We start from the raw sequence: 21882 nt of genomic DNA on the forward strand, positions 1-21882 counted from the left end.
GGCTGTGGGATCCTGAGCAAGTCACTTATACTTTCACTGCCCCAGGTAGCTCTCTAAGTCTGAGTTCCAGAGGAGTTGCCTACTGTTATTGGCAATGGAAGTTTCCTTTCCACACACCATTGAAATCACAGATCCAGTCCAAAATTAGAAAATCCGTGTATCACAATCTGTTTAGCCATTTCCTAATCAATAGTCATCTATTTGTTCCTATTTCTTTGCTACCACAAAACGTGCAGTTATGAATATAAATGACTTTTCTTTCGGTCTCTTAGGGAAACATGACCAGCAGTAAGACCCTGGGTTAAAGGGTGTGGCTATTTTAATCACTTTGATTTTTAGCACAATTCCAAATAACATTCCAAAATAGTTGTACCATTTCACAACTATACCATTAATCTATCATTATCTTCCCACAACCTTTCCATCTTTGGATGGAAATCCATTGACTATTTTCATCTTTTGTCCTCTTTGCTGTAACCCTAACCTCCCTCCTATCCCATCCCTAATATTTTTGAGCTTTACGTCAAGATGAGAAATTGTTCAGTGCTTCCTGCTAGAGATAGAAAACGAAAGAGTGGGCCATTGGCCTGACACAATGCGGCATTTTTGCTGTTTTTATGTTAGTTTCTGATAGATATCATAGATGTTAACACTGAAAAGGATTTGGAGACTATCTAGCCCAAGCTATTCTGCAATTTTTTAGAGATTGTAGGGAGAAGTGTGAGTGTGTAGGATGTTAGGGGACTAACTCACCACTTTTGTTTTTGACAAGTCATTATATAATGTTGCCCTCTGGGATGCTGTCATTGTGTGAGTGCAGTGACCAATTTGAGCAGATAACTTCTCATTTTCAGGAAGGTAAATGTTACTGCTTCACTCTCTTGGTTTGTTCTTGTACTGTAAACAGCAGCAAAGTTGACTTAACCAATAGGCCAGGGATTTTCTAAAAGGGAAAAAAGTGTTTGTGTTGGGAAAAGGTCAGAGATGTGCCCTGAGCAGAAACAGTTAGGCTTTTTGTGTGACAGACATAGGGAGATTTTTATCTTCTCCCAAACCGATTGTTCAAAGCTAACACATCCAGCCATATTTTGTTAAATTAAAAAAAAAAAGATTAAATAATGCATGGATTGATCTTTTTTTTAAAAGATCAATTAAAAATGTAGTTTATCTTAGAGGCCTTGTGAAAGAATGGGAGGAAGCTGCCTTCCATGTCCCAAAGGAAAGTTTAGTAGAAACTGAAATTGATGACCTTGGAGAACTCATACACTGAGAGGTGAATCAATGTGGATTGAAATAAAAGATAACCAAGGGAATACATTTGTAGCTGCTTGCTGTAGACCACACGTGGTCACTAGGGGCAATTTAATGAGGAAATAAAAGCCAAAAAATGTAAATAGTATAAACTAATTGGACTTGTAGATTGGAACTAACCCAACATAATTCATTCCAAAAGAAAGGGATCCCAGCAGAACCTTCAGTTGTGATTGCATAATGGACCTGTCTTGCCCTTCCCCTCGCCCCAAATTGTAGGTGCAGAATGGACTGACCTTTTGGCTGACTTAATTGGCTGCTAGTTTCTCAGCTGCTCAGTCTCTCTGGAGCTCTCAGTCTGCCCCTGGACCCTTCTTCCTTACCAGCAGACTTTTGTTGACTACCTGCTAGAATCCCAGCCTGATGTTTACCTGGGAAGTAGGGGAGAAAAAGAACAAACCTGGACATTTTCACAGAGAGAAGCCTCACGCCCAGCACTCAGACCTTTTGGGGTCAGATGTCAGAGGCCTGCTGAGTGCTGAGGACGACTAAATATGGTGGGATTCTTGCAGGTTAACCAGTGTGGCCAAGCAAACTCCTGGCCAGAACAAAAGACTGAGAGGGACTTCTTCTGTCCCCTTTGCCCTGTTCTCCCCCAGCCCAAGTTTAGAAGCAGCATCCTGCTGTTGCTAAAACACAGGATTTGGAGTCATAAGACTTTTATTTGGATCTGTCCTTTGCCACTTACTAGCTTTTGGACCTTCGGTAATCATGGGCCCTCTCTGGACCTCCCTTTCCTCTTCTCTACAATGAAGGGTCTACTATCACAGAATCACAGTTTTTGAGAGTCAGAAGTAATCTCTATGGCAACACAGACCAGCCCATCTGTGAAAGGAGTCCGTACTATAACATTTCTGACAAGCGGTCAGTCCTTAGCCGATCTCAAGGGTCTCCTTTAGCTCTAAATTCTATGATTCTCTGCTCATTGTCATTCAGGGCATATAAGAAGAAATCTGTGGGTCAGTTCTTAGAGCTCTGGGTACCCTCCAGTAGCTTCTGCTTGGTCGAGGGTGGGAGCTGTGGCAGGGTTAGTGTTGAGTGTGGGACATCTCAGGTAACAAGAAGTCCTCCCTTAGCAAGAAGGAGGCTCTTATAAGCTAAAAGAAATTACTGAAGATTATGGCTGTGATATTTAGTCCAGAGTGGCTGTTGCCAGCTTGAAATTGAAGGTGGAATTGGGAGCAATTCCTGGTGACTTCACCAAGAGCAGCCTGAGAGAGGATTCTTGATCCACAATGATTTTGCCTGCTTTTATATGAAAACTTCTATGCATGGAGAGCCTCGACAGGAAGTACCAGTCCCTTGCTAATGTCACTTTGGTGGCCCACCATGTGACAGGGAGAATAGGAGAGGAAGATGTTGATTCTACCTGTTGCTCATGTGTTATGGCTGCTGCAGCGTTTTGGTCTTCTCGAACCACTGGAGCTTTATTCCAGTCTTTCAGGTAGCTAACAAGCATTTTCTTAGTGCTTCCTGTGTGCTGGGCACTCACTGGGCTAGATGTGGAGGATAAAAGGACAGAGAATGAAACAAGCATGAAGGTAATCAAGAAGCTTACATTCTATCAGGGGAGACAAGTGTGTATATAAGTACATACAGAGTTATATATAAATACAGGGTAGTTGATGGGGAGAGCACTAGCATTCAGTGGAATCAGAAATGATTTTTTTGTAGAAGGTCGGTCTTGAGCTGTGAAGAGAGGGATTCCTGGAGGTGGAGGTGAGGAGGAAGTACATTCCAGAAATAAGGGTTCAATTCAATAAACATGAAGTGCCTACTATGTGCTAATCACTGTGCTAAAGTACTGGGGATACAGATAAGAAAAAGAAAGTCCCTTCCCTCAAGGAGCTTGTGATCTAGTGCTGGAAAATAACACTCAAAAGGGAACTTTAAAAATGGAGTTGAATCCAGCGTCTAGCTGATGGAGAAGTTTGGTCTGTGAGCCATTTTTAAATGGAGGTTTGGGGAGGAATTTTTTCCTTCACCCTACTGTCCTCCAGTCGAAGAAGGAGAGGCTACTAAAGGTACTGGTGATGAAGGAATACCAAAGCTGATATAGTTTCAGGGAGGAATCATTTCCTTGTGATGAGCTTTTCCTGGGACCTTGATGATGGTAGAGCCAATCCCAAGGAGAGTAGATGGTGGAATGGGTGGATGTGAATAGTTTGGAGAGATTTGACAGCCAGACAAAAGCGAAACCAGAAGTTTTTTTCTTACCAAAAAGCTTACTTTATTATGTAATTTTACAAACTGTAACACATGGAAGACATGTACAATGGCATAGGATGATAGATTTAGAACTGGATGGGATCTTATGGTCTAGTCCAACCTTCTTATTTTACAGATGAGGAAATTGAGGCACAGATATTAAATGAGTTGTCCAAGACCACACCAGTAATATGGAGAGAAACGGGGAGTGGCCAGAGATGGAGTACCATGTGTGAAGAACAGAGGGAAGGCCAATCTGGCTGAATTGTAGAGTCTAGCAAGGGGAGTAACATATGACGAGGCTGGGAAGATAGCTTAGGAGCAGGAGATAGGTTGTGAAGGGCTTTAAAAGCTATAAAGAAGAGTTTGTATTTGCTACTAGAGGAAACATGGTGCTTTTGGAGTTTGAATGGGAGGATGATTGGGTCAGATCTTTGCTAAAGGAAAATCCCTTTGGTAGCTGTGTGGAGGATGGACTAGAGAAGGGAAGGGTCGTGAAGCAGAGTGACCAACAGGAGGCTGCGACAGTTGAGAGAAGCCCCTGGACTGAGGACCACTTGGAATCACGGCTGTGACCAAAAAGTACTTTTCACGCGAAGGTTGGTGGGGGTGTGGGGAATGGCCTCGGGTGTCTTTTCTTCATAGGATCATAGGCTGTGGAGCTGGAAGACACCTCCGAGGTCATTTAGTCCAGCCCTTTCCTTTGACAGGTGACCCTTAGAGTCTTATGGACAATTAGAGGGAACCTTGACTTCTTTGAGACAAGTGCTCTGCCTGACAGGGTGTATGTCAGTGTAAATAATGATACTAGACAGGATATGCTAAAGTGGCACATGAGTCGTGTAGACTGTAAGTACGCTAAATGAGGGGTTGACTTTATCTCTTCTGGTGCCTGTAATGGCCTATAGCTCATTGTGAGAACTCAATATTAGTTGATTACAATTGAAACTTGAAATTAAATCTGAAACTTGAAGGAAGGACCCAGGAGACCCTGTTGTTCAGCCTTGATATTGATCTACTGTGTTTCCTCAAGACAAATTAATATGTGATTGGGACACTGGTGGCAGGGAAGTACCAGCTGTTTTCTCTCTTGGCTGCCCATTGAGGCTAAGCTTGCTTTGTGAAAAGAGTCAGGTGAATGTTCCATAGGAAGCTTTGTTTGGCAATAGGCAATGGTTCCTGGAGAACAGTTTGGCCCCCTGAAAAGTCAACCCTAGATTTTAGTCATTGTTGCATTCCAGGGGTGACCTCCAGGAGACTGACTGCTTAGAGGAACAGAGTTTCCAATGAATCAAGGGAAGATGGCCTTTTTATCAGGTCCTAGTGGTTATCATTGTGTAGTCAGAAAGACCTGGGTTCAAATCCCACCTCAGACACTTATTGGCAGTGTAACCCAGGGCAAATTATTTAACCTGCCTTCTTCAGTTTTCTAATCTTGAAAATAAGGAAGCTAGACTCAGTGACCTTCAAGTTCCCTTGATCCTGTGATCACATGACCTTCCCCCTATAAGTATGGATCCTGTCTCTGTATTTTAGCCTTTATCCCCATTTGTGTTGTTTGGTTGTAGCTGAAGATAGACTGATGATGAGCTTTGATTACCATTTAGTACCTTCAGCCACTGGACTGGATAGATTTGATCCTGAGGCAAATGATAGCCTGCAGTAGTTTTTCTTTTTTCTTTACTGGAAAGACTGTTCCATTATGTAATTGTACAACCTACAGCACATAGAAACGTGTTTTAGGGTATAGGATCATAGACTTAGAATTATAAGAGACCTTATGATCTAGTCCATGGGTGGGGAACCTTCAGCTTCAAGGCCAAATGTGGCCCTCTAGGTCCTCAAGTGCGGCCCTTTGACTGAATCCAAACTTTACAGAATAAATGATCTAGGCCCGCACCCAAATTTTACAGGTGAGAAAATTAAGGCCGGATCTGAACCCCAGTCATTAGCTCCAAATTGTTTTAATTCCATCATTCTGTTGTGACACAATGACTAGAACAGAAATGGCTTAGAGGAGATTGAATTCAATCATACACAAGTAACTGAGACTCCCTATGTAGGTGCCTTGTTCTTCTCTTTCCCAGAGAACCCAAGGAAACAGGCTCAAATCACAGGAGGAAGGGTTCAGATCAGGGCAGACTTATTTTTTTTTAACATTTTAATTTATTATTTATTTTTAACATTCTTTTCTTTTTAAATTTTGAATTCTAAATTCTCTCCCTCCCTCCCACCCTCTTCCTCACCCACTGAGAAGGCAAGCAATATGATATCAATTATACATGTAAAATAATGCAGAACATTTCCATGTTAGCCATATTTCAAAAAAAGCAAGAAAAAGAAAGTTAGGAAATTATACTTCAGTTTGCACTCAGAGTTCATTAAAACAAATACTTCTTGAAAACAAGTAATCCTGAACAGACCACTCTCTTCTCTGGTTCTGTACTCAGACTCCAGTTGCAAAGCTTAGTCTTTATCTCTATGGGGGTTCCTTAGCTAGTGTCCTGATCTAAGCCTGGCCACGTTAGCACTGAGATACTCATCTGAAGGAGAATGTATCCTTGAGCATAATAGGCATTCAGCACGGGGAATTTTTGCTAGGTCTGAATGAATTCTTACTGTGTGCCAGGCATGGTACTAAGTGCTTGGGATATAAATATGAAATAAAGAATGTGGTCCCTGCCTTCCAGAAGCTTACATTCTAATGGGAGAAGACAGCACCTAAAGGGGAGCTGAGGGCTGGAGGTTGTAGATATATGATGGCATTGTTTGGAAATGGTTGGGAAACGACTTGGCAGCTTGGTTCTGGGCAAGATGAGTCAAGTTTATCATTGGAATTCAGGAATACTCCAAGCCTCAGTTTTTTCCTCTGTCATTAAGCATTTTGGTGCCTACTATGTGCGAGGCATTGTGCTTAGTGCTGGGAATGCAAAGAAAGACAAAAGATAGCCCCCGTTCTCAAGGAGCTCAGTCTAATGGGGGAGACAATATGCGAACAAATATACACAGACAAGATATGTACAGGATAAATTGGAGGTTATCAGCTGAGGGAAGGCGCTAACATTAAGGGGAGTCAGGAAAGACCTTGTAGATGGGGGCTTTTAGCTGGGAGTTGAAGGAAGTCAGGAGAGTCAAGAGATGGAGATAGGGTGGGAGAGCATGACAGGCATGGGGAAAGCCAATAAAAATGCCTCATGTCAGGAGATGTATTGACAGTTTCAAGAAACAACAAGCACCATATTGTCTCTTCAGATTTTTGGCTAATACTTTGCCTCCTTTTCATAGCTAAGCTCCACTTGTATACCTCTTACTGCCTGTTGGATGTTTCACATTGAGTATTTCCCTTAGACATCTCAAATTCAACTTAACCTAAAACTGAAGTTGTTACCTTTTCACCTAAACCTGTCTCCTGCCCCACTTTTGCATTTCCTTGTTTCTGTCCAGGGTACCACCATGATTCCAATCTTGTAGTTTCACCATCACAAAAGTCACCCTGGGTGGTGCAGTGGATAGACCGTTGGGCCTGAAGTAAGGGAAACCTGAGTTCATATGAGGCCTCAGACAATTATTAGCTGTGTGACTCTGGGCAACTGTTAATCATTTGAATGCTGAGCTGTCAAATCCTCTGTCCTGTTGTCAGTTATACCTTCTAACCCTCAGCTCTGGATTACTTCTACTGTCTGCTTCCTCTTTTCCTGCTCTGGACAGTGATGGTAGGAAGTCACATGATCCTGCTGACTAGCCCACTACAAATCTATTATCTGATCTCAACTAGGTCTTTATTGCAGCAAGACAACCCTTTTATTCCTTCTAAATCTATTCGTTATTGAACTCTGTGTAAAGGTTTCTCTAAACTTTCTGCTTTTTCTTCACATTTATACTCCTCCTCCTCTCACCCTCACAACTGAGGAACGTCTGTCATCCTTTATTAAGAAAACACAGGCCATTCACCAGGACTTCTCTCTTTTCTTTTCTGTATCTCAAAACCCCTTGTCATGATTTCTCCTTGACTCAGTTCTCTGAAGAGCTAGCTCCTCTCCTGGACAAAGTCAGCCCCTTAAATGTACCTTTGCTCCCATTCCTTTCCATCTCTACCAGTATACTGGCTCATAGTCATTCCCCCTTCTCTAATTTTAAATCATTTCCTATTTATCTAGTTGCTCATCCCCTTCTGTCTGCAGACATGCCCAGGTGTCTTCTATGCTTAGCAGGCCCTCTAGGTCCTCAAGTGCGACCCTTTGATGGAATCCAAACTTCACAGAACAAATCCAATGGACCTGCAGCCTCCTGGCCACATGTGGCCTTCTAGGTCCTTGAGTGCATCCTTTTGACTGAGTCAAGTTTTACAGAACAAATCCTTTTATTAAGGGGATTTGATCTGCGAAGTTTGGATTCAGTCAAAAGACTGCACTTGAGAACTTAGAGGGCCACATGTGGTCCTGACACTGCAGGTTCCCCACCCCTGGTTAAACCCTCTCTTGATTTTACCATCCCCTCAAGCCATCATCCTCTTTCTCTCTTTCCTTTCACTGCCAAATTCCTAGAAAAAGCTGTTGCTGTCATTGCTTCGACTTCTCCCCCTTTTATCTCTCAATATTTTGCAGTCTGGTTTCATCCCTCAGTTGAAGCTACTCTCTCATGTTGCAGGTTGTTGCTTAATTACCAGAGCCAAGTGTCTTTTATCAGTGCTTTTCCTTCTTGACCTCTCTTCACTCAACATTTAATGATGATGATGATTATGATGGTATAATAGCAATAAATAGCTAGCATTTACGTAGCACTTTTGTTGTTGTTTGCGTATTTTTTGAGTCATGCCCGACTCTTTGTGACCCCATTTGAGGTTTTCTTGCCAAAGATACTGGAGTGATTTGCCATTTTCTTCTGTAGCTCATTTTACGATGAAGAATTGAGGCAAACAGGGTTCAGTGACTTGCCCAGGGTCACACAGCTAGTGTCTAAAGCCAGATTTGATCTCAAGAAGTTGAGTCTAGACTTCAGCCCAGCATTCTATCCACTGTACCACCTAGCTGCCCAAAGCACTTTACACATGTTAACTCATTTGATCCTCACCACAGCCTTGGGAGGTAGGTGCTATTATTATCTCTACTTTACAGATGTGAAGATTGAGGCACAGATATGTTAAGTGGCTTAGACCCACATAGCTAGTGAGTGTCTGAGACAGGATACACATAAAATCCACTGCGCCACCTCATTGTGCCTGTCTGACATTGTTGACTTCACAATCTTCTTCTATGGGTCTTTCCTCTGTGGGTTTTTTTTTTTCGACATGTCCCCTCTTGCTTTACGTACTATCTGTTAGACTGCTCCTTCTCAGTCTATTTTGCTAGCTCATCATACATTTCTTTTTTTTTTTCATTTAAAATTTTTTTTAATTTTTATTTTATTTTTTTTAAAATTTATTTAACATATTTAGTTTTCAGCATTGATTTTCACAAGAGTTTGAATTACAGATTTTCTCCCCATTTCTACCCTCCGCCCCCCTCCAAGATGGCGTATATTCTGGTTGCCCTGTTCCCCAGTCAGCCCTCCCTTCTGTCACCCCACTCCCCTCCCATCCCCTTTTCCCTTCCTTTCTTGTAGGGCAAGATAATTCTACACCCCATTGCCTGTGTATCTTATTTTCTAGTTGCATGCAAAAACTTTTTTTTTGTTTGTTTTTGAACATCTGGTTTTACAACTTTGAGTTCCAAATTCTCTTCCCTCTTCCCTTCCCACCCACCCTCCCTAAGAAGTCAAGCAATTCGACATAGGCCACATGTGTATCATTATGTATAACCTTTCCACAATACTCATGTTGTGTAAGACTAACTATATTTTGCTCCTTCCCAACCCATCCCCCTTTATTGAATTTTCTCCCTTGACCCTGTCCCCTTTCCAAAGTGTTTGTTTTTGATTACCTCCACCCCCATCTGCCCTCCCCTCCATCATCCCCTCCTTTTTTTTTAATCTTCTTCCCTCTTCTTTCCTGTGGGGTAAGATACCCAATTGAGTATGTATGGTATTCCCTCCTCAGGCCAAATTTGATGAGAGCAAGATTCACTCATTCCCCCCTCACCTGCCCTCTCCCCTCCTGCCACAGAACTGCTTCCTCTTGCCACCTTTATGCGAGATAATCCACCCCATTCTATCTCTCCCTTTCTCCCTCTCTCAATATATTCCTCTCTCATCCCTTAATTTGATTTTATTTCTTTTAGATACCTTCCCTTCATCTTCAACTCACCCTGTGTCTGCTCTCTCTCTCTTTATATATATATATATATACACACACACATACATATATACGTACATATACATTCACATATATATACATAAACATACATATATATATACATATACGTATATATATATATATATATATATATATATATATATATATACATATATGTATATTCCCTTCAGCTACCCTAATACTGAGGTCTCATGAATCATACACATCATCTTTCCATGTAGGAATGTAAACAAAACAGTTCAACTTTAGTAAGTCCCTTGCAATTTCTTTTTCTTGTTTTTTTTCTTGATTACCTTTTCATGCTTCTCTTAATTCTTGTGTTTGAAAGTCAAATTTTCTATTCAGCTCTGGTCTTTTCACTGAGAAAGCTTGAAAGTCCTCTATTTTATTGAAAGTCCATATTTTGCCTTGGAGCATGATACTCAGTTTTGCTGGGTAGATGATTCTAGATTTTAATCTTAGCTCCATTGACCTCTGGAATATCGTATTCCACGCCCTTCGATCTCTTAATGTAGAAGCTGCCAAATCTTGGGTTATTCTGATTGTGTTTCCACAGTACTCAAATTGTTTCTTTCTGGCTGCTTGCAGTATTTTCTCCTTGATCTGGGAGCTCTGGAATTTGGCAACAATATTCCTAGGAGATTTCTTTTTGGGATCTATTTGAGGAGGCGATCAATGAATTCTTTCAATTTCTATTTTGCCCTGTGGCTCTAGAATATCAGGGCAGTTCTCCTTGATAATTTCTTGAAAGATGATGTCTAGGCTCTTTTTTTGATCATGGCTTTCAGGTAGTCCAATAATTTTTAAATTATCTCTCCTGGATCTATTTTCCAGGTCAGTGGTTTTTCCAATGAGATATTTCACATTGTCTTCCATTTTTTCATTCCTTTGGTTCTGTTTTATAATATCTTAATTTCTCCTAAAGTCACTAGCTTCCACTTGCTCCAATCTAATTTTTAAAGTAGTATTTTCTTCAGTGGTCCGTTGGACCTCCTTTTCCATTTGGCTAATTCTGCCTTTCAAGGCATTCTTCTCCTCTTTGGCTTTTTGGAGCTCTTTTGCCATTTGAGTTAGTCTATTTTTTAAGGTGTTGTTTTCTTCAGTGTATTTTTCAGTATTTTTTTGGGTCTCCTTTAGCAAGTCATTGACTTGTTTTTCATGGTTTTCTCGCATCCTTCTCATTTCTCTTCCCAATTTTTCCTCTACTTCTCTAACTTGCTTTTCCAAATCCTTTTTGAGTTCTTCCATGGCCTGGAGGCTTTTGGTGTAGGCTCTTGCACTTTGTTGACTTCTTTAGGCTGTATGTTTTGGTCTTCTTTGTCACCAAAGAAAGAATCCAAAGTCTGAGACTGAATCTGGGTGCGTTTTCGCTGCCTGGCCATATTCCCAACCAACTAACTTGACCCTTGAGTTTTTCAGCAGGGTATGACTGCTTGTAGACTAAAGAGTTCTATGTTCCATGTTTGGGGGGGATGCGCCAGCTCTGCCACACCAGCACTCCTCCTACCCCAAGAACCCCCAGCCCGGACTGGGCTTAGATCTTTAGCAGGCTCTGCACTCCTGCTCTGATCTGCCACTTAATTCCTCCCACCAGGTGGGCCTGGGGCCGGAAGCAACTGCAGCTGTAGTCACCCCACCTCCGCTGCCCCGGGGGTGGTGGCCAAACCGCGAACTCCTTCCACTCCCGCAGCTTTTCCCACCAACCTTCTCAGTAGTCTTTGGTGTTTGTGGGAGAAGTCTGGTAACTGCCACAGCTCACTGATTCAGGGCACTAGAGCCTGCTCTGCCCGGCTTCTGGTCTGGTTGGTCCGCGCCGCTCACGCTGGGCTCTGCTTCGCTCCCAGCTCCATGCGGGATAGACCTCACCCAGAGACCATCCAGGCTGTCTTGGGCTGGAGCCCTGCTTCCCTCTGCTGTTTTGTGGGTTCTGCAGTTCTAGAATTGGTTCAGAGCCATTTTTTATAGGTTTTTGGAGGGACTTGGCGGGGAGCTCACGCTAGTCCCTGCTTTCCAGCTGCCATCTTGGCTCTGCCCCCTCATCATGCATTTCTTATCTAGTATACTCCTGTAGTATTAATGTGGTCTAATGTCATCTAAGATCTTCCCCACCCATTTGATAGGTCTCTGGTGGGCCCAGGTGGGAAAGCTTGATTACTTACTAGGTGCTAAGCCGATGTGGGCATGAAGGCCTCAGGACCCTAAGGGGAGTTGCTAAGACCAGAGCCAATGGTATGTGCACTGAGTTCTAGTCAATCGTGAATTCAGCCAATCAGAGACCTGAGTTCTAGCCAATCAGATGCCAGCCAAGATTGTATAAAAGGAGAGCCCAGAATTGAAGAAGAGCAGAATTGAAGAGAAGAGAATTGAAGAGGAGCAGAACTGAGTAGCAGAACTGAGAGCAGTAGAACTGAGAGAAAGACTTGGAGGCAGCAGACATCAAGAGGGCGCTGAAGAACAGACATTGAGAGAAGCAGGGTTGGCAGAGCTGCAGAAGAGAGTGCTGAGCAGAGAGAGAGTTAGGATTCATGAGTCTACAGGAAGGCCCTAGCAGGGTGGTTACAGAATGACTTGGTTCCTTGCTATAATACTGTGTTATAATTTCCTTGTTACTACGTTCAGATGGGCTTACTAGTTTTGGAATATAATTGTTACTATATTGAATTGGGGGTATTGGTTCTCGGATTTGATCCTCTGGAGTCTAAATAAATGTTATACTTCCTCAGCCTTCTACATAGAGAGTTTTTCATACTTTGCGATTCTGAACCATTCAGGCATGTTCATGGTCATCCTCAAGGTCATGAATCTTGCCTTAATGATATAACCCCTAACCTCCATCCTGGCCTCTTTTTCCTCCTGTCTTGGTGACCTCATCATCTTCTGTGAATTTAGATTTCATCTCTATGAAGATGACAGTCATATTCTGGTCTGTCTCCTTTTATCCTGTCTGGTGTATCACCAACTGCCTGTGACTGGATGTTTCTTAGGCATTTACCAACACGGAGCACACCATTTCTCCTTTTCTATACTTCACTTTTTGTTGAGGGCATCATTCTTCCAGTCACCAAGAGTGGAACTTCAGTATCATACTCAAGTCCTCACTATACCTCAACCTCTCCTGCCCCAATTTGTGGTCAGTTGCCATGTGGTGTAGATTCTACAGCCACATCTCTCACATCTGTCTCCTTTTCTTCATGGAGGCAGCTTGGTGGCACAGCAGATGGAGTGCTGGGCCTGGAGTCAGGAAGACAGATCTGGCCTCAGACATTTATGAGCTGTGTGACCCTGGGCAAGTCATTTTCCTTATCTGTGAAATAGAGGTAATAATAGCACCTCCCTCCCAGGTTTTTGAGGATCAAATGAGACGATATTTGTCAAGCACTTAGCTCGGTGCCTGGCGCATCAGAAGCGCTATGTAAATATCAGCTATTGTGATTATTTTTATTTTTTACCCATAAAACCAGGACCTTAACCCAGGCCTTTTTCACCTCTTGCCTAAACTATTGCAGTTTCCTAATTGGCCTCCTTGCCTCAGGCTCCATTCTCCTATCTATCTTCCATGTACTTACTGAAGTTGATATACACCAAGACACAGGTCCTTAGGTCCGTGTGTCTCCCTGAGCAAGAAATTCCCATGGTTCCCTGTTACCCTCAGATCAAATCTAAACTCCTCCTTGGCATTTAAATCCCTTTATAGCCTGCTTCCCATCTACTTTTCCAGATTTAATGTGCACGGCTCTCCTTGTAGTCTCCATTTCAGTTCGCATAGAACATTCCATGTCTTTCTTTCATGCCCTGGTGCAGACCGACTTTCTCAGTACTTGCTATGTATTCCTCTCCCTTTAGAATCCTTAATTTCCTTTGGTGTTTATGATACCTTCTCCACGTGGCTTTTCCCGACACGGTCCCCCACCCCCAGCTGCTAGCAGCCTCTCCCAAAAATTGCCTCATGTATATTTTGTATATGCTTATGTGTGAGGTCCCTTAAGCTCTTGATCCATGATCGTGAACGTGTACACATTGTCTCCACAGATAGAATGTAAACTCTGTGGGGGGAGGCATTCTTTCATTTTTGTCTTTGTATTCCCAGCACCCACTACAGTGTCTGGCACATAGATGGCATTTAATAAATGCTTTTTGATGAATTAATTAGTATTCTGGGCATGCATGCTTCCCTGAGTACTGTTTGTTTTTTTTCATTGGCATTAATTAGATATGGCCTATGCTGTGACACTAACCAGTCACTTCTGTTGTATCTTTTTAAAGGATTCACTCCCGTGAGCACTTCAAGGAGAAGTACGCCATGGATGATGTACAGTATTCAGATGACGTGAGTGTCTTTTTGTTGTTTTAACTAACATTTGTTGACTGTGATTCATCCAAACAGTAATTTTACATAATTTAGTCTAATTTCCTAATTTATCACACTCTCCTGTACAGCAGGAACTGGGCTTTTGGTTCTAGTTGTTCTTCTTCTCTCTTCAGACACTCTCTAGGTGATCTCATCAGCTTCCACGAGTTCAGCTGTGATCTCTATGCAGACCTGTCTAGCCTTCCACTCTCCGTTGAGCTCCAGTCCTACGTTTCTAACTCCCTGCTGGTTAACTCCACCTTGATCAGGCATCTTCAACTCCACATGTCCAATACTGGCACTTATTTTTCTCCCCTATCCACATTCCCTTAACTTCCTTGTTTCTGTCTCTGGTATCACCATTGTTCCATCACCTAAGTTTGCAGCCTAGAGTCACCCTCTACTCTTTGCTCTTCCTCACCCCCTCGGCTCCTGAGTCATGCCAGTTGCCAAGTCTTGATTGTAATTGTATCGCCACAGAATATCCTGCATGCTTCTCTTTCTCTCTGCTCACACAATTACCACCCTAGTTTAGACCTTCATCACTACTCTCCTGGACTAGTGCGTCAACCTCTTTTATATTTTTTCTTCCTTTTTTTTTTTCACATTAGCCTCTTAATTGGAATCTCTGCCTGCTATCTGTCTCTACCATGTAGCTGCCCAGTTGATATTCTTGAAACCCAGGTCTGAGCCTGTCACATCACCTGCCCAGGAAGTTTTAGCGGCATCTTGTCATTGCCTCTAGGAGAAAACAGAAACTCAATTCCTAGCTTTTAATATTTTCTCTTGGTGTAAATTTCTGGAACTTTTTCTACGCTAGAAATATTTCCTTTTATTTGTCCCTTTATCCTCTGTATGCCTCCTCACTATCCTACTCTTTCTAATTCTCCCTGGGAATTTCTTATATGAGTTGTGGTGGTGGTGGTATTTCACAATGTACAGCTCAGACAATAATCATTTTCTACAGTAGAGAATTGCAGTTAGAAATTTTTTGTATCAGAATCTTTATTCTTTTATAAAAGCTCTTTATTTGTTAAGAGAATACATCCTCAGCCCTTGTCTTCCCCTCATACCTTCTTCATACGTCTGAAGTTTAGTACCTGCAGAGTCTCTTTTTACACTATGTGAAGGGGTAGAGAAATTCAAGTGCATTATCATTTCTCAAAAGACATTAATGACTTCAGCAGAGTCAGAGGATATGAGTTAAAATAAATAAATTTTTATGTTTGCTGGGGGTGTCATGGTTCATCAGATTGGTCATTGTTGCAGGAGTGGAGAAGACCTGGGTTAAACTCTGGCCCCTACAGCATAGCTCTATTTGATGCCCTATTCTGACTCTAAAGGCCAGGCATAGTGGCACATGCTTTTTATCTCAGCTCTTGGCAAGGCTGAGACTGGTGAATGGTAGGCTATGCCAACCAGGCATCCACACCAAGTTTAGCATTAATATGGTCAGCCTATGGAAGCAGGGTGTGTATGTCAGGGGGTGTAACAGATTACCTAAGGAGGGGCAACTAGTCCAGATTGGAAGTCTCAAAGCTCCCGTGCTGATCGGTGGTGGGATCTAGACTTTGCATTTCCAGCCTGGGTGGATTAAGGAGACCTACCCTTTAAAAAAAAGAAAGGAAGGAAGGAAGAAAAAGACCCAAGGCTGTAAATAAGACCCTAATTAATGAATATGCTAATTGTTCTTCTCTATTGCAGTCATTAACCAATGACACAGATATAAGGTACAAAAGAGACAGTTTCTGCCTTGTAGACCTGATTCTATCAGGTACATCCTTAGATGTAGGTAAATGAAGCTTTAAATGTGTCCAAGTCTTTCAGGCCCTAAGGGCACCATTTAGTGAACAGTAGGAAGTAATTTAGAGTTAATACACTTCCCAGAATACTTCACTTGCAGAGAGCAGCTGATTCAGCTAGCAGAATGTGGCCCATTAGAATTGTGTGTCTGCAGTCCTGAGTAGATCTGATCCATCTTTACCTGAAAAGTCAAAAGGAGCTTGTGTTCGGGGCATGCATACACTCTGTGACCATATTGGTTTCCGAGCTGCTGATAGGTGGAGAGAGTGCTTGCTGAAGAACCTTACTTAGGCCCTCAGGGACCTCATGACCTCACCATACCATCCCCTGGATACAGATGCCACTGTGCCCTTTTCTCTAAGTTGGCTGATTCCTCACAAATAAAGCCCCAGCTTCATTCCCGAATGAAAGCACTTACAGAAATAACTGAACAACTGCAATTGCACAGCCACGTTTTCCCTTCCAAGCTCTCCCGTGAGCAGATGTTCTTCATGGGCTTGTGCACCTGGCCATCTTTAGAAAATTAGGGAACGCAACAGCATCTCTGCCAAGAGCTGGGGGTGACTTCTATGCAGAGCTGCTTGGGCAACCAGAGTCAGATTTTTTCCAGACCCAATCTCTCCTGTAGAACAAATCCTCCTTTGCCAGAGTCCAAGTCTCCCTTTGCTGGCCCGGGGAACATATTCTTTCCAGGCCAGAGTTTTGAAGATTACCTGGTGCAGGGGTGAGGAAACTGGTAGGATAGCTTTTTCTGTACTTCTTGGATATGATTCAGGGTTGCACACTATGGGGAATGAAGCTGTCTTTTGGATCTGGCATCCTGGGGTATGTTTCTGGCTGGCTCTGGAAAAGCAAACAGGTTGAGACTAGCTTCACCACCCCTTTAAGTAAGAGTGTGGGAGACTTCTTCTTCTCCACCTAGGTTCATTCACTCACTCACTGACTGCCTCTACGCATATCTCATGCTCATTACTTCCTCTTTATCCTTGTTTATGCTATTCCTTTTGCGCTGAATGACCCTCTTCCTTTTTGATGTCTCTCTAAATCCTAGAAGACCCAGTTTATTTGAATCTCTTGTCTTCCCTGAAGCCTTCTCTTGCTGACACAGCCCTAAATACTCTTTTGGAATCAGAAACACCTGGGCTTGAATCTTGTCTAGTTACTAGCTGTATGGTCCTGGACAGGTCACTTAACCTCTCTTTGCCTCAGTTACCTGATTGGTAAAATGAGAATGATAATAGCAACTATCTGATAGAGTCGCTGTGAAGATCAGATGAGGTAATTTATGTAATGTGTTTTACACACATTAAAGTGCTATGTAAAGGTTAGCTATTATAATTTATTATCATTAAAGTATGTATCATTTTGAAGTACAGTCTTATTAGTTTAGCACATGATGTACCTTGCCTAGTAGTACTCTCTGGCTGTTTTTATCTTTTTATTCTCCCAAAAGATTGTGTCTTCTTTCCCTGGGTCTCCCACAGTGCCAGTCCCTGGATAAATCCTGATTTTCCCTTATCCTCGGCAGCATGCTGTTTGTGGTATCTAATAATGGCTAGGGAATGTATTAATATGGATATGACCTGCCATTTTAATATCCTTGATTGGAACATCTAAAATAGTTCCAAAAATTATTTGCATGCATGAAACAAGATGCCTTGTCAGTTATCTAAAGTCTGTTTAAGCATCAGAGGCTGTGAGGAACCTGCTGAGTTTGAATTCTGACTTGTTGCTGCTCCACCCCTAGCCACACGGGGATTCTTTTCACATTTTGTTTCTGCTCTGATAAGATACATCTTAACGGCAGTGTCCTTTGAAGGCCCAGATATTAGTAGCTCGTCTCTCTTAAACCTTGAAGGATACGTGGTCTGTTGGCTAATACCAGGTGCCTTAGGAACTGGATTCCTGGAGTTTATACCTGATGCTGCCAGTGATTCATGTCTGTGATCTCTGTTGAGTCCATCTCTGTGCAAGAGCCTATCCAGCCAATTGACTGGCATTTTTATTTCAAGATGAAAAAAATTCCATTAAAATGGTATCATGGTCTTTTTTTTGGTGGGAAGGGAGGGTACAAGGTTGCAACATAAATTGGTTTCCAATTTCAGTGCTTTTCAGTAAAAGAGAGGCATTCTTTACCATAAAAATGGAAGGCTCCCAAATGGTGAACTTAGAGCCTTAATGCTAAGGGCCAGTTTTCATTTTTAACAGCATCCTATGTGTCTTAGCTCCCAAGAAAGGTTCATTGAGTAGACTAAAGTAAGCAGAGAGGAGCCCCACCTTAACTTGTCTAGTCCACCCACCTAACGTTCTCCTGAGGATATACTAGGGCCAAAATGAGTCAAATCCATGTGAAATGAGATGGAGTCTGTAGAATCTCTTACCCTTTGGCCCTTTTAACTCTCTTGAGAGACAGGATAGGAAGGCAGATTCCTAGCTTAGGAGAATTAGGAGTAAATACCTTCATTCACCGCTGGAATGAATAGTTATTTATGGTCATGATGGCAAAAGGAGAATGGGATGGTGGAGAGTAGCAGGAATCTTACCTTTCTTTCTATTGGCTCAGCTGGACTTTGTATGCCCCCAACTCCTGGCATATGCCAGAATGACAGGAAGCTCTATGATTTTCCTGCTGTATGTATATAAGGAAATACTTTCTAGTAAAGTACATTCTGAGCATTCTCAATTAAGATAGCCACAAATGTGGAAAAAAGTGAAAAGGGCCCTGAAAGGTAAGAAAAATAGCCATTTCAAAGCTCCTGCTCTTTAATTTGTAGAAGACTGTTAGTACTCTGCCTTCCTCTCAGTTACTTTGTATTTATTTTATAACTATTTGTGAACATGTTGTATCTTCTTCCCTCTCCCCAGCCATCTTTACTCACTCTAAGCTTATCGAGGGCAGGAACTGTCTCCCTTTTGTATTTCCAGGATGTTGCACAGTGTAGATATGTAATAAACACCTTTTAGTTGTTTGAATGCTCCATTAGAGCTTGTTAGCTTAGTATTGTATATGAAATTTAGGTTATTAGCTTCATAATTTTAAGATCATAGGCTTTAAAGCTGGAAGGAAACTTAAGAGACCATCTAATCCAACTCCATTTTGCAGATAAGGAAACTGAGGCTTAGAGAGAGGGAGTGACTTGTCTAAGGTGTGATTTGTCTACATGAGTAGCAAGTGGCAGAGCCTGGATTGGAATCCAAGACTTCTGATTCCAAACCCAGAGTTCTTTCAGTTGTTCTATAGTTACCTGCTTTCCTCTGGTACCCTTTAATTGTTCTCAAGTTATAATGGATGCAGAGCATGAACAGTGAGTCACAGCAGACATCAAGGGAGGAGACAGAAAAATCTGGGGGACCAAAAGAACTTAGACATGCACATCATTTAGGGCAGGGACAAACTGCCCTGTCTCCTCAATAGGTACTAAGGATATTGCGGTATCACAGCTCAGGACAATAATTTATGCTCATAACAATGACTCTGAGTCATCAAGAAAAGGTTAAATTATGTTCAGTTAATGCATACTGTTCAATAACGCAAGGAGTAGGTTATAAAAAGAAACATTTACCTTAAAATGGTCATTATTTTTCAAAAAATTTTTGGCTCTTTAAAGAGAATACTTAAACTTTAGTTCTATGGGGAAAAAAAAATCACTCATTCAGAGACCTTGTCCTCCAGGTATGTCTGATCAGTTCCAAGTCACCAATCTGCAACAGTGGCTACAGAATGAGTACCATTGGAGTACCAAACAGGGCCTGGCTTAGAAATTTGGTCTGGTGCTACTGGGAAGTGGCTGTACGTTCTCAGAATGGAGAAGCAAACCCACAAGGCATCTTACACGTGCTCTGTTTGTCTCCTTTCCCCTTAAATTTTCGCACAAGCTAGTCTGCCTGAAAACACTGGCTACCATTCGAAGGAAAGCAAGGGCATTTAGCGGAGAAGGTTTTATAAAAGCTAAGAGGTCCCAAGAGACCACTCGCCTATGGAAATGAGGGGCCCAGGTTGACATTGATGAGCTGTTCGGTGATAGGCCTCAGTGTTTAGTGGATGCGACACAGCATTGTGTGTTCCTTTAATTTTTTGTGGCACGAGAACAGAATATGCTGATGACTGTGAGCTGCTAATGGGTCTCGATGGAAATGATAGAGGACTGGAGTCAGCGTAGGCTTGGAAATGCTTCATCGCCCCCAGAGGTAACTGGGGTCCACTCAAGCAGTTGTAATCAATAAAAGATGATCCACTGCTCTGAACAACAAACATACAGCTTACAACTATGTCAGAGAGGAGCATTGGCCTGTGCCGGCTTTATTGGGCAGCACGGTAATGGCCACATTTCTCTTCCATTATTCTTGACTCTTGTGTCCTGATAGTCATCTTGGAGGAAAAAAACCATTAGCCTACACATTTGTTATCTCCTGTCCCTGCTCTCTTTCCCAAGGACAATAGCAGATGTAATCCCCAAATGCTATTACCTCCCTTTGTTTCAACTACTGTAATTGCTAGAAATCATTACGTGATGGTAAATGGAGACAGATCGTGACAAGTCTACAAGACACATTGCTGTTAACACATGTCCCTGGGGTGGTTCTGCTTTTTTTTTCTCCCTTCTAAACAATCCTGGTTCCCAGTCTCTAGGAGAGAAGGGGATGGTGAGACAGAAGAAAATCTCTTTCAAACCAATTTGCTTTTAATCATCTAACAGGGAACCTATGACTTCTATAGTTGGCCTTGGTAACTGCTTGCTTCTAGGGTGCTTGTATCATGTCTTTTTAATGGATCTTAATAACCAAATGCAATTTTCTATTCTAAATTTTAGATAGCCCAGGTCTTGGCTTCAATGACTCCATCGGTTCTTCTCACCCTGGTAAGTGATGCTTGTTTTTTCAGAGACTTTTTGGTGGCTGTTGTTAGTCTGCCACAGAAATTCGGAAACTAAAAACCTCTCCCTGTGCAGGTTAAGTCTCATATGGTAGTGAAGGGCAATAAGATAACAAAAGAATGAATATTTAATGAGTTTCTTCAGCATTTGATTAAATCTCATCAATAACTTGTGGAACTCATTCCAGTGTAGCTGTCTGGGAATCTTGTGGTGAGGACACCCTATTGGCTACCTCTTCAGTATGCCGTATGGCAGCTTCCAAGTGTGACTGACCAGCAGAACCCAGAGATGCCATCTTATTAAAGGAGTAAAGCTAGAACAACAAGACAGTACTGACAAATATAGCAAATACAGCACCAGCAAAGATGCACGGGGCTAAATTTCATGGCAAGAGCATGATGGGTTTGGGAGTCAGGAGGTGTGAGATCTAGTCCTTGCTCTGATGCTAACCCATGGGCAACTCATTTCCTGTCTAATTTCCACATTTGTAAAATGATGGACTTGAATTAGATAAGATCCCTTCTAGCCCAATATTTCACATTCTAGAATGTGTAAACATAGAGTTTCAGTCACCTTTTACTCTGCTCCTCCCATGCAGTTCTTAGTGGAATTTAAAAAAAAAAACCAATATGAACTCTTTACACTTTGTCCATCTTTGAATTATCTTTGACAATGAGGACATATTTTGAACTGAACATTTCATCAGAGTAAGGCTCTGCAGCTCAGTGGCTTCAGCTTCTTTCTTTAATATCTGGAACTGTAGAAAGTATTTAATAAAGCTAAATTGGTGGTGGTGATGGTGGTGTGGTTGTCTTAGGACTGTGATATGTGAAAACTTTGATTTGAATTTCCACTTGTAATCTACTATTTTATATTAGTGGAATTTTTTCCATTTTCTTGAAGTACTAGTTTGTAAAATAGGAAAATGCAACTCTCCTTCCTTGCCCAGATGATTTTTTTTTCTCTCCTTCATTAGTTGATCTTTACAGAAACATTTTCTCTTCATTATTTTTTTCAACACTTCTAGCAAGGTGTCTCTGTTGAACTGTTGTTTTGACTGCTCAGTGGAGAAGTTATATTGGATGATT

At 42.0% G+C, this 21882-nt stretch overlaps 1 protein-coding gene across 1 annotated transcript in view; it reads left to right on the top strand.

Annotated features, from left to right (window-relative positions):
- PEPD (peptidase D) overlaps positions 1-21882 on the top strand; it is a 251321-nt gene that overhangs the window by 44614 nt on the left and 184825 nt on the right. Inside the window, exons 4-5 of the mRNA XM_036749271.1 lie at positions 14033-14096; positions 20732-20779. Coding sequence (XP_036605166.1) covers positions 14033-14096; positions 20732-20779 — 112 coding nt within the window. The remainder of the gene's footprint in view (positions 1-14032; positions 14097-20731; positions 20780-21882) is intronic.

The sequence above is a fragment of the Trichosurus vulpecula genome, chromosome 3, assembly GCF_011100635.1.
Source record: "Trichosurus vulpecula isolate mTriVul1 chromosome 3, mTriVul1.pri, whole genome shotgun sequence".
Taxonomy (NCBI): Eukaryota; Metazoa; Chordata; class Mammalia; order Diprotodontia; family Phalangeridae; genus Trichosurus; species Trichosurus vulpecula.